Genomic DNA, 11,954 nt, shown 5'->3' with positions numbered 1-11,954 from the left:
GAATGACAAGTAAATGAAAACCACACTGTACGTGCCTCTTGGCTTTGCTGTCGTGTTTTCACCCCATCCACAGCCTGTTGGTCGATTCTGCCACAGGCTCATACTTGCTGCATTTATCTTAAATACATGACAGAGTTTGCTTGCTTTGGGCACAAGTTACTTGGGAGGTGACTCAACAAGGTACCACCCTGGGTGCTTTGTGGTGGTGCTTCTCTTTGCATATTTCTGAGGTGCCCGTTGCCCTGAGTCCTGCGTAGAAGGCAGGGGAGGTTTGCACGTTATAGACTAACGAGAGAGAGAGAGAGAGAGAGAGAGAGAGAACAGCACAAGATTTCGTGAGCTGAAGCTGACGTCATCAGCATCTGAGGATATAGATAGATAGATATTTATGTACTTTGGTTAATCCAGTGGTTCTCAACCATTTTAGATCAGAGGTATCCCATAATAGACTCAGGCACCCCTCAGAAAATACTAGCTCTTCGTTTCCACTCTTCTTTTGCCTACAGAAAACTAATAGAGCAGTTCTTCTGTTGCAAAGCACTCAAAGACCCTAGCTGTGGATGCCTATCTGAAGTCTCTGGGTTTCTCTCTACAGACCCAACAGTGTGCCTGTTTCTCTCTACAGACCTTTTCAGATCCCTGGAAAGGATCTCAAGGCACCCCAGGGTGCCATGGCACATGTTTTAGAACCACTGGGTTAGTCTCCAAGGTGCAAATCTACCCTTGCCTCCTATTGCTCTTGACACTAGGGGGGCTTGTCTCCCTGAGGCTGGAGTAGGGGCTGCTCTCCTGCCACGCACAGCTCATCCCCCTCCACCCTGTGTTCCTGCACGCTGCCAGGGGGCTGCTCCCCAGAGGCAGCTGCATTTTGGCAGTGGAGCTCTCCCCAGGCACCAGGGCAGAGGCATGGGGGGACGCTACAAGCTGCGGCCTGTGTAATGGTGCTCCCAGCCAGTGGGTGCTGCTGCAGGTACAGCTGGGCCTCTGCTGCCACTCTTCTCTCCTTGTTTTGGGCTCCCTCCCTTCTCCAAGGACCCAGCCTCTGCTAGGGGCGGTCTTGCAGCCTCAGCTGCTTGCTCCTCCCTCCCCTGCCTGGGCTGATTCTGCTGCTTCTGCTTCCTCCCGGGTCAGTGTGTGTTTTGCATTGCATTTGCCTTTGCAGGGCTCCCTGCTCACACTGCCCCCGCCTGGAGCAGCCGGCGGTATTGGGGGCTCTGGAGTGGCCGGCAGCAGTGGGGGACTCTGGAGTGGCAGTCTTTAATCTCTCTCTCCCTCCTCTCTGCAGGGAAGGCTGGAGCTGGGCTGGGCGGTGCTGGCCCCTTCTTGCCCCTCTCCGTGCCCTTGGCAGCACTTTCCCCATGCGGCTTTCTGGGACCGGCTACCGGTGAGGCACCGAACAGGCGCTGTGCAAGGACCAAGGGAAGATGCGGGCGACAGGCTGCCTGGGGGTCCCGACCCTCCACAAGCTGCCCAGCGTGTTCATGGTGGCAGCCCTGCTGGGGCTCCTGCCTTTGCTTCACAGCCATGGCTTGCAGCCAAACCCTATGCTGGCCTCGGAGGCACCCCACCACTACCCAGCAGTGGTCCGGGACAACGAGCCAGGGGACTTCACGTCTGCCCCTCCTGGCATCTCAGAGGAGATTCACCCTCTGAGCAAGCACTCCAGTAACCACACAGGCAATGGGCACAGCAAGCCTGAGAAAGCTTTCCCCGTCCTGGGCATTGACTATGCCCGCATCCGGATCCCCTTTGAGATCTCGCTCTGGATACTCTTGGCCTGCCTCATGAAACTGGGTAGGTTGGTGCGGTTCTTCTGGGGTAGGGGCAGCCGGGTGGCACTTATATCAGGGCCTGAGCTCCTGTCGTCTCCTCCCGATTGTCTCTGTGACCTTGGGCATGTTTCTCAGCCTTCCAGTGTTTGCCAGTCTGTAAAATGGGGTGATTTAAAATGCAAAGCTGCTTGCTGTATGGCTGTGTGCCTGTTCGGGAAGCTTTTATAGGTCTTGGGAAGAAGGATGCTCTAGAAGTGCCAGCTATCACCATCTTGTTGATGCTGGTTCTGTACGGATCTGATATTAAGATCTTCTGTTCCTTTCCATAACCAGAAGGGGAGTAGTTAAGGCACTAGCTTAAGCTTGGAGAAGTCAGGTCAGTTCCTCATTCCTCCACTGACTTTCTCTGTAATCCTAGTCAAGTCACTTAATTTCTCCATGCCTGAATTCCTTATCTGTTGGATCAGGAGGGTAACATTTCCCTATCTGACAGAGGTGATGTGAGGTTAAATGCACTAAGAATCATGAGATGCTGAGAGGTGCTACAGGCAGGAGGGCCATTTAAGTACCCAGATAGACACCTCGCAGCACTGCCCAACCCAAAGAGGCACTGGTGTTGCTGAGCTTTCACCACCGGCTTCCCCCAGAATTCCTCCTGTGGCTGGATCAATACCAACTGAGTTTCATAGTTGTTAGGGTTAGAAGGGACCTTAATAGATCATTGAGTCTGATCCCCTGTCCTGGGCAGGAAAGAGCGCTGGGGTCAAATGACCCCAGCCAGGTGCTTGTCCAGTTTCCTCTTAGACTCCCAAGGTAGGGGAGAACACCACCTCCTTTGGAAGCCCAATGCAGATTCTGGCAACCCTTACTGTAAAGAAGTTCTTCCTGATGCCCAACCTAAATATGCTCTCTGTCAGTTTGTGGCCATTGTTCCTAGTTATTCCAAGGGGTGCCCTGGTAAACAGAGCATCTCCTATTTCTTGCTGCTCCCCCCAGTGGATTTGTAAATGGCCACAAGATCACCTCTCAGCCTTCTCTTGTGAAGGCTGAAGAGTTCCAGGTCCCTCAGTCTCTCCTTGTAGGGCCTTACCTGCAGGCCTCTAACCATACAAGTGGCCCTCCTCTGGACCCTCTCAAGGTTATCCACATCCCTTTTGAAGTTTGGCTCCCAGAACTGGACTCAGTACTCCAACTGTGGCCTGACCAGTGCCACATAGAGGGGAAGTATCTCCCTGGACCTGTTCATGATGCACCTGCTAATGCATGATAGAGTGCAGTTGGCTTTACTGATTACTTTGTCACATATTCAACTTGGAGTCAGCTATGACTCCAAGATCCCTTTCTGCCACTGTGCTGCTGAGAAGGTCATCCCCTAGCCTATAGGTGCATTGGTGATTCCTTCTCCCTAGATGCAGCACTTTGCGCTTGTCTTTGTTGAGCTGCATCCTATCCTTTTCTGCCCACTTTTCCAATCTGTCCAGGTCTGCCTGGATTCAATCCCTTCCCACTAGTGTGTTTACTGTACCCCATAATTTTGTCATCTGCAAATTTGGACAGAGTGCTCTCCATGCCCTCATCCAAGTTGCTGATGAAGACAATGAATAGCACGGTTCCAAGGACCAAGCCTTGGGGGACCTCACTGCCCACATCTTTCCAAGTTGATAACGACCTGTCCACCACCACTCTCGGGGTGCGACCCTTAAGTCAATTTGCCAGCCACTTGGCCATGTAATCATCTATGTCACAGCCACTCAGTTTGTTTATGAGACTAGGATGAGATACCATATCAAACGTGTGTTCTGCAAAAGTGCTCCTAGCTCTCTCGGACACCTAGGATGTCACAATTACCTTCTGGCCCTCGGCATAGTGGTCAAAGTGGCCGCTCTCCAATTGGTGACATCTCTGTTTATGGTCTGTCGTAAAGCCAAGAGTGCGGCTGAACCAGCTGCCTCTTCCTGTTGTGGGGTGGAGAGATCTGCATTTCCTTGATTTTTATTCCCGGCTTTCCCTGTTAAATATTTTAAATCTACCACAAATCAATCTCTCTCCAATGGAGTGCTCTCACTTGCTGATTGAAATCGTATGCCAGGCTCTGCAGTCAGTCTCGGAGGTGAAAGGAAAGCTCGGTGTTTGCTCTGAGAAATCTCCAGGCTGCCTTTGCCTGCTGTCAGAAACTGCCTTGTCTCAATTTTAGTCTAACAGACCTCCAGACTTGGACTCATAATTCAGAGTTAGGACAGAAAGGTGCTATCCCTGCACAAGCCGGTATGAATGGGAATGCTCACATGGATACAGAGTCTCTCCCTATACCTGAAGAAGGGTGCCTGTGCCCAAAAGCTTGCAAAGAACAATTTTTTCCGACTATTTAGTTAGTCTAATAAAAGGTACCACTTTTAACCTAGTCTGCACATGGATAGAGACAACTTTCAATACCCTTCCTTGAGCCTCTCCATTTTTTATTTGAATCATAGCAGAACAAGCTTTAACGCTTAGGCCCAAAAGACATCCCTTTCGTCTGTGTGAGAGTTAGTGATTCCAGGAGGGTGCTGAGAATTGGGACTCCTGGGTTCTGCCCCCCCCATCTCCAAAAAAAAAAAAAGGTGCCACGTAAGAAAGACCCAAGATTGCTTTCCTGCCTGTAGCCAAAAAGTTTCCCACCAGCTGACACCCACCCTGTGTGTTAAGTAACTTGTACTAGCTGATTTTGTACATGCAGTTAGTGCATGGCATCTACAGGCATCCTTACATCAGAGAGTAAGGGCTGATTAAATTGGCGAGATCTGCACTGAAGCTGTTGGAGGGAGGAGATGCTGGTGATTCTGGCTGTTCTCCAAGCAGCACCGGTTTCAAGCCCTACTATGTCTCAAGGCATGCTTTGAGCTGGTTATGAAACTGGGTGGGAAAATGCCAGCCTGGGGAACAGAAACACCCTGTACGGAAGTTTAGTGTGCGAGGAGGAGGAAGAAGCAGGGAACGAGGCTGGAGGATCTCATTTCTAAGAAGTTTGCTGGCTTCCCCCTCCCGGGAACATTTCCATTTGTCAGTGATTTAGAGCATCTGTTCAGGACTGTGATGCTGAGTACGTCTTGCAGAAAGCCGCATCGGGTTGAGCTGTTTTGAGGGCAGTTTTCAGCCTGGGACTTGTCACGCATCACAAGGAGTCTGGGTATCTGGGGCACATGTTTAGGGGGAAGAGACTTGCATCTTTTCAAGGCTGTGTGTGGATTTGCTGGAGGTGGCATAGAAGTATTTGGTGGAGTGGTAGGAGTCCAGGCACATACCACACCGTACACAACGTTATTGCACCCTACACAACCTTACTCCCACTGAAATTTTGGCAGTAGAGCGGTGATGGTACATCCTCCTTGGCCTTGTTTTCTGGGGGTTTTGCGCTGCTTCAGAGCAACAGGGATAGTTCCCCTTGCTTGTGTGTCATCTGCTAGCCTCGTAGCTTCCTACTGGACTCCCTACACCTTTGATTTAACTGTGTACCCAACTGCCTTTCCAGTGACTCTGGGTAACAAAGCTTGCTGTTTTCTGGGCACCTGATTATGGGACTTGTTAGATTGCCGCCAAGTCTGACTGTGTGGCAGAAGCCCACACCCCAGCAGCTGGAATTGTGCAAGTTGTGTAATTCTCTGTCTTTGTAGATGTGGGGAGTTTCTGGCTGTGGGTGCTGGACAGAACAGGGCATTAGAGTGGCAGGATTGGGCAGGTACAAATTTCAGGTCCTGAGAATCGGAGAGACTTTGTCCTTTTATCTGCTTGCTCTCCCCAAGGCCTAATATGAAATAGAGGCATTGGGGGAATAGTGAATTGCAATCTATTGTCAAAGGCTTGTGCAGAGATCATTTTAAACCAATGGTGGTGGGTAAAAATATTACTGCTGTTTTACAGAAACAAAAAGTGGTGCAAACAAGTTAAGTGATTTGTCTACAGCTGGACAGAGAATCGGTGACAGATTACAGTTCAGATTACAGTCTTTTCTCCCATGCCTGAAGAAGGGTGCTTGTGCCTGAAAGCTTGCAATTAAAGACATTTTTTTGCAAAGGTCTAGTTGGTCTATTAAAAGATACCGCCTCTACCGTGAGTTCTGATTCCTTTTGCCTCTAGACCGATACGGCTACAACCTGGACACCTGACAGATTACAATTCAGGAATTCCTGGCTTTCAGTCCTGGGTTTACTCCACTAGATCAGGTTGCCTGATCACCTGAGATGGTGATTGAACTGGGTGATTGATCACCGCAGTCAGACTGGGATTATTTCTGTTTTACCAAGACACAGCACCGGAGGCTGAGAATAATGCTACCTCCTCCTGTTTAATAATAGTGGTGTTTTGAGGCAGAGCTTTCCCTGAAAGACAGTGGGAGTGGGGAGTGGATGCGGCTTGACACCTTTTCTGGAGTCCTACCTGCTGTGTGCAGGGGAGATGTTACACACTTTGGCTTTGTCCATCTAGACAGAGCAAACGTGCAATTAGTCGTGTACCATGAATGTGTTCAGCATGGATCTCGCTTAACTGGTTAATACTGAGGCCTGGTTTGGATCTAGAGTATTACCTCGACATTTTCTTAGCAGCCAATTGAAGTGTGTAGATGAGCCCTTGGTCACCACCAGCTTATGAGAAGATATCGTTAATAAGGCATCTGTAGAGCAATTCTGTCCTGCATGGGAAGCCAAGACTCATCATGCCCTTGGGTTTTGGCCCAGACTTGATGCTCTGGGAGAGCATTTCAGGTAAAACTTTAAGATCATTTCTGACGCGTCTTTTCAGAAGAAAGGAATGAATTCACCTTGCCCTTACTCACCCTTTTGAGCCTCTCCTCACTCATTTTACTGTAAACAGCCCTGGGACTGTTAGCTAGCTTTGTCCACGAAAAATTGGTTGGTAGGATCATAGTCACCTCCGATTTCAGAGCTCCAGACAAGAGAGAGGGAGCTGACCTTTTGATTCAAATGGCTCTAGGAGACATGCATGCAATTCAGACCAACTTTATTTTCCATTTCAGTGGAATTGGAAAAAATGAGTAAGAAATGCAAATAATGGCTTAAATACCGAATTGCTGTAATAGTAGCTGTGGTGATGTAACTTGAGTGTCACGTGGTGGCTAATGGACCGGCAGGCAGGATTCTCATCATGGCCACAGGCCTGCTGTGGTGGCCTTGGGCAAGATGTTTTCCCTGTGTGCCTCATTTTACCTGTCTGAAGATGAAGATACTATGCTGGGGTGCTCCGCTTCTCTGTCCAGAAAGCACATTCCTGGAGCTAAATTTTAAAGGGGCATGAGATGTTGTTCTTCCCTGTGTTGGGAGCTGTTCAGGGGCATGGCAAAGCCTTTCTCCCTACACCTTCTGTCTGGCTTTGAATGATGCTTTGGATGTGATTTGTAAAGCATTCTTGCTTCTACTCCTGGGAGCAACTTTGTCCCAGTCACCTTGCAGCTCTACACAGCAGCAGGCATGAATGCATTTCATGCCTACACTAAGGCTTAGATTGGGGAGAATTAGGCTATGGTCCCTGCCTCCCCTGTGTAAAGGGTTCCTTGGAGACTGTACCTATTAGCGGGTAACCTTTTTTGCTCTACCTCTCTTTCTGTAGTGTGAGACACTAAATCACCAGCTGATGCAGCGCTTCTCTTTAGTTGGAGCCTGTTATAATTACTGAGTCATTGCTGGTTTTTCTTTGCAGAATTTGGTCTTTTTGAATGTCTGGGTCCGGGCCGTCTAAATGGGGCTGTCTGGTATACATCACCCACTACAGCCAACCGTCTCTCAGGGCAGCAGACAGCAACCAATACTTAAATAAATATCTGTATAATTGTGAGATTAGCTGTAAGGGGATCTGACGTGATTACTGGGCAGATTACTGCTTTGCAAGCTCTCCTCCTGTTCAGTACAGACATGCAGAGCCCTGCGTCCTGGATAATATCGTGCTGCATTGGCATTCAGGATGTTTGGGTGAGGCTTCTTGGGCCCTTTTACAGTGTGCAAGGCAAGAGCTATTACAGAAATCCTGTGCTGCTGTATCCCAGAAGTTATAACTCGAGCAAGCAGCTTTCTTTGATGGGGTTTGATTCTGTAGTGAAATATTCAGGGGTCTTTACCTCTTGTGCTGTGGAGCAGTGACCAGTTCAGGACCCACACAACCAGTCAACATTAACCAAAGAGCTGCAGCTACATATATGCCCATCAGTGAATCTACATAGCAACATGTTTGACATAATTGCAACTAAACGGCCAACTATTACTAACACGCTGTTTTATGAAATGTATATATTTAAACTATTTGTGGCTATAGGAAGGATGGACCCAACGTATTCAGTAAACAAACAGATAAAACCTCCTTCTGCAAAGATGCATGAGTGATAAAGTGAAGATCTGCATGTGGCTTGGGACCTGCATTCTGAATGTCCAGCCCTAATGTCTATGAAAGCTATGAAATGTCTCAGCAGTAAAGGCATAAGAAAGGAGGTCCCAGCAATCTGAAGTAGACAGAGGACAGCAGAGGAGAGTTCTGGGAGGACGGGTGCTGCAGTAGAGGATCAGGGGGATCTTTTGGTCCTATGCATGTATTGTTGGTTCCTCTGATTATGGATAGGATTTTCAAAGGTTCCCAGGTGGTTTTGGAGCCAGGGCCCCCTTGACTATAAAGGGGCTTTTGATGTCTAAGCCCCCTAGCAATGGTTGAAAACCTTACCCTTCAGCTCCTATCTACTCACATCGCTGTCTTGAAAATGGAACGTGAGTCTTTCCAAAATTCAGCCCGTGACTAATAGAAGAAGCACCGAGATGGGCAGCACTGTTTCCGGAGCAGCTCTACCAATATGGGATGGGTTTGTAGAGAGCAGCCTTGTTTTGGAGATGATGGCAGTGAGCGCGATTGCAGATGTCCAACAGCTATGTGTAGAGGAAGCCAAGCGGGTGGGGTGGAGTGGAGAGCCCCATGAATGAGATGACTCAGGATCACATAGTGTACAGGATGGCGGGGGGGGGTCATTCCAGGCATAGGAGGAGGAGACCTGGGACAATGTGAGGCCCGCTGAGCTGGCAGAGCATAGGCCAGGAGGGAGTAGGGCAGCATTTTCCGTCTACTGGATGCCGAAAGCAATCATCCAAGGAGAGCGTGCGGTGACCAGCATGCTCCTTTCAGACTGGGCTGGATGATCATGTTCGTAACATGGGGTTGTTAAACAATCAGTCCTGGTCCTAGACGAATTTCCCTTGGTTAAATGCAAGGGGTTGCTCCAGCTGTTACGGCTGGCATGTGCATCAATGGGACAGTGATAAGGAAACAATGGAATCACGTGGCATTCGCTGTTGTGACTTGGCATGTTGTACTCAATTGACTACATCCATGCTGCGCTCCCTCAGTCCTGCACGTCCAGCCAGGCTCTAAGGGAAGCCGGTGCCTACTGAATATTGGTTTAGCCAATTTTGCAGCTAAAAAAACCCCTGTTGTCTAGCCACTAGAAACCTGGGAGTTCAGAATCTGGGATAATGGTCTTCAGCTCTGCCACTGGTACCCTGCCAGGTTCGCTCCAGGCCTGGCATCTTGTCTATGGAGGCTGTGAGCTCTTTGCAACTGTGCCTTTGCAGTGCTTAACGGTAGCTGGGGCTTCTCAGGGCAATCAATGATGCTGCTCAGAAAGGAAGCAGAGAGCTGACCAGGGAATAACCCTCACAGCTGTACCTTAACATGCAGAAGCAATTTGCAGATGGCTGGTGGCAAGGAGCAAGAGCCCTGGGAAAATATTGGCACAACTTCCTTTTTTTAAGCAGGAAGTTTATCTCTTTCTCCCATTCTTCCTCTGCTCTTCAACTGTGTGGAGGTCTCTGGTGCACAGAGCGAGTCCTATGATGTGTATGAAAAGCAATCAGCATTGTAATCACTCTTGACTTAATAGAAAGATGGTGAGAAACCACAAACCGTTCTGTGCCCTAGCAGGACTTTCTTGCCCTAGCAAGACTTCCCTACCAAGGGAGGGGGATTGTGAAAGATTCAGTGCAGCTCTCAGTTGGACTTCATAAATGATCCTTTTCTTAGCAGTTCAGCAGCTGCTGTGGGCACTTTGGCAGAAACACCCAGACCTGGTTCACTTTGAGATCCCTTGGTGCCTAGGTGCCCTGATGCCTTGGTTTTCTGTGACCCCAGGAGACTCTCTGCGCTGGTTTTTCCATCTGTGCTGTGGAGATAGTGCCTATTTTGCATGAGAGATGAAGCTGAATTAACGCCTATTAGCAAAGGGTTTTGAGATTTTGACAGGGCTGGTGCTGTCTAAGTGCAAATTATTATTATAATTAAGTTAAACAGTCTCTTCCAAAGCGGATGTATTGGTCTTTCTCACTCCTTTATCTGTGAATAATTCCCCTGCACACTATGATTTCCCTCTTGCCTTTTATTTTTACACCTTGGGGGAATGTTGAGAGATGTTGTCCATGACATTTCCTCTCTCGCTGGTCTGTGCACTGCTGGCGTTGGAACAGAGGGGGGGAGAGTCCACGGGGATCTCCAGGGAAGCAAAGAAACCTTTAAATTAATTAGAGCTTGGGCAGTGAAAGGTTTCAGACAGGAAATGCAGGATGTTTATGGAGTAGGGAAGAATGTGAGCTTGCGTGTGCAAGAGGTGGGTGTCTGCAGACCAGGAGAGCTCTCCTTGCTAAGCCCTGATACCCACTACAAGTGAAATACAGTCACACTGTGGCTTTAACTTTTGTCTAGGGCACGTTTGTTCCTGCTCATTTCCCCTCAAGCTTGGATTGCTTTGGGTCTCTGAAAGGCTGTGCTTTGAGACCCCAAAACTAAAGCTATTGCAGTTTCGGCCTCCTCTATTAAGTCGAGTCTTCAGGCCAAGGGTCCAGTGCTGGTGCCCAGGGATCTGCACTGGATCTACATTAAGTGGGTGAAATTCAATATGCAGGTGTTAACCTATGATGTCCTACATGCTCACTAAATCCAAAGCAGAGCTGCCGCAAAGGTAGATAACCTGCAGGTCACTTCTCAAAGGTGAAGTGACTTTTCCATCACCTGCAGTTTGTTAGTCCAAGGTTGAGCATCTTTAGGCGGGCCACCGCTCAAATACGGGTTATGGGCTAGATGCAGAAGTTGTTGGGTGAGATTCTTCGGCTTGCATTTTGCAGGAGAGTGAACCAGGTGCCCATCATGTTCTCAGGTGACATTAAAAAACTGTGAATCAGTTCAGAGATCCTGCTGACAGCCAGACCTCTGATCATCAAAGGCCCTTGAACTGCCTTCCCTAGCAGGTTAACCTCAGCATGAGAACCAGGGAGTATCTCTGCATGTGATGAGTCAGGGTCTGGAGGACTGATCAAATGGAGAAGTGAGCAGAGGAGAAGTACAACCAAGAGAGTGGGGGAGAGAATACCATCCTCACTGGGTCACAACTCAAAACCCAGTCTGGCATATTGAGGATACAGCATTTTTAACAGGCCCCACTTTAAGTAATGCAGAAATGCAGCGAGCAGCGTTTGAAAACCAGTGTAACCTATTCCTTCCTCCCAGAACCCTCTCCTGCTTTGAGACATCACACTTCTCCGTAGGATAGTTCCTCTGAAATTCTGGCAGTGATGCAGGAAGTCCTGAGTCTTCCCAGGCCATCTAGCCTGACCGCTACATAAATGTCTTGTTGGCATTGAGGGAGGAAACTTTAGAAGCAAAATGATAACGAGGAATGAATTACTGCAGCCGTCATGTAAACATTTGATTCGCTTGCTCCCTGAGGCTTAATTTGTTCAAATAAAAACCAAAGCCCATCAGGAATATGCTGTGAGAAGGTAGGTTTGCTGAGCTGAGGACGTGCTTTGCTCTAAGTGCAGCGGTGTAAATCTATTTCTTCCCTTTCTCCACTCCTTGCCGTTGCCCCCCTGGCTTCCAGCAATGTATTCTGATCTCCGTGAGCCTGAGTCTGCTGCTTTTGATTTTAGAGAGTGGGGTGGGGTGGGTAGAGGCCATCACCAAATCCCATTTGCGTAGCACCAGAGTCACCAAATGCAACCCTTGAGGGAGCCCAGAAATGTTAGCTATAAAGTAGACATTGGCCAAATGTAGACTGTTTTCTTTGCCTACCGTGCTATTTTTGGAGAGCTGCTTAGTAGGGCTGTGCAAAGTTTCGGATCACTATTCTGGTTCATAAAATCATAGAATCATAGAAGTAGGGTTGGA

At 48.7% G+C, this 11,954-nt stretch overlaps 1 protein-coding gene across 2 annotated transcripts in view; it reads left to right on the top strand.

Moving 5' to 3' along the window:
* Positions 1-1,028: 1,028 nt before the first annotated feature.
* The window catches only part of SLC9A1 (solute carrier family 9 member A1), a 56,404-nt gene continuing 45,478 nt past the window's right edge, over positions 1,029-11,954 (top strand). The window contains exons 1-2 of one of the 2 annotated variants that reach the window (XM_019512495.1): positions 1,029-1,126; positions 1,286-1,794. In XM_019512495.1, the coding sequence (XP_019368040.1) occupies positions 1,425-1,794 (370 nt within the window). In that variant the 5' untranslated portion in view covers positions 1,029-1,126; positions 1,286-1,424. Of the gene's footprint in view, positions 1,203-1,285; positions 1,795-11,954 lie in introns of both variants that reach the window. The other variant, XM_019512494.1, reaches the window with a different exon arrangement.

The sequence above is a fragment of the Gavialis gangeticus genome, unplaced genomic scaffold, assembly GCF_001723915.1.
Source record: "Gavialis gangeticus isolate Ggan-Ray unplaced genomic scaffold, GavGan_comp1, whole genome shotgun sequence".
Taxonomy (NCBI): domain Eukaryota; kingdom Metazoa; phylum Chordata; order Crocodylia; family Gavialidae; genus Gavialis; species Gavialis gangeticus.
The sequence above is the reverse complement of the archived record's forward strand: the minus strand, read 5'-3'. Positions and strand labels throughout refer to the sequence as shown.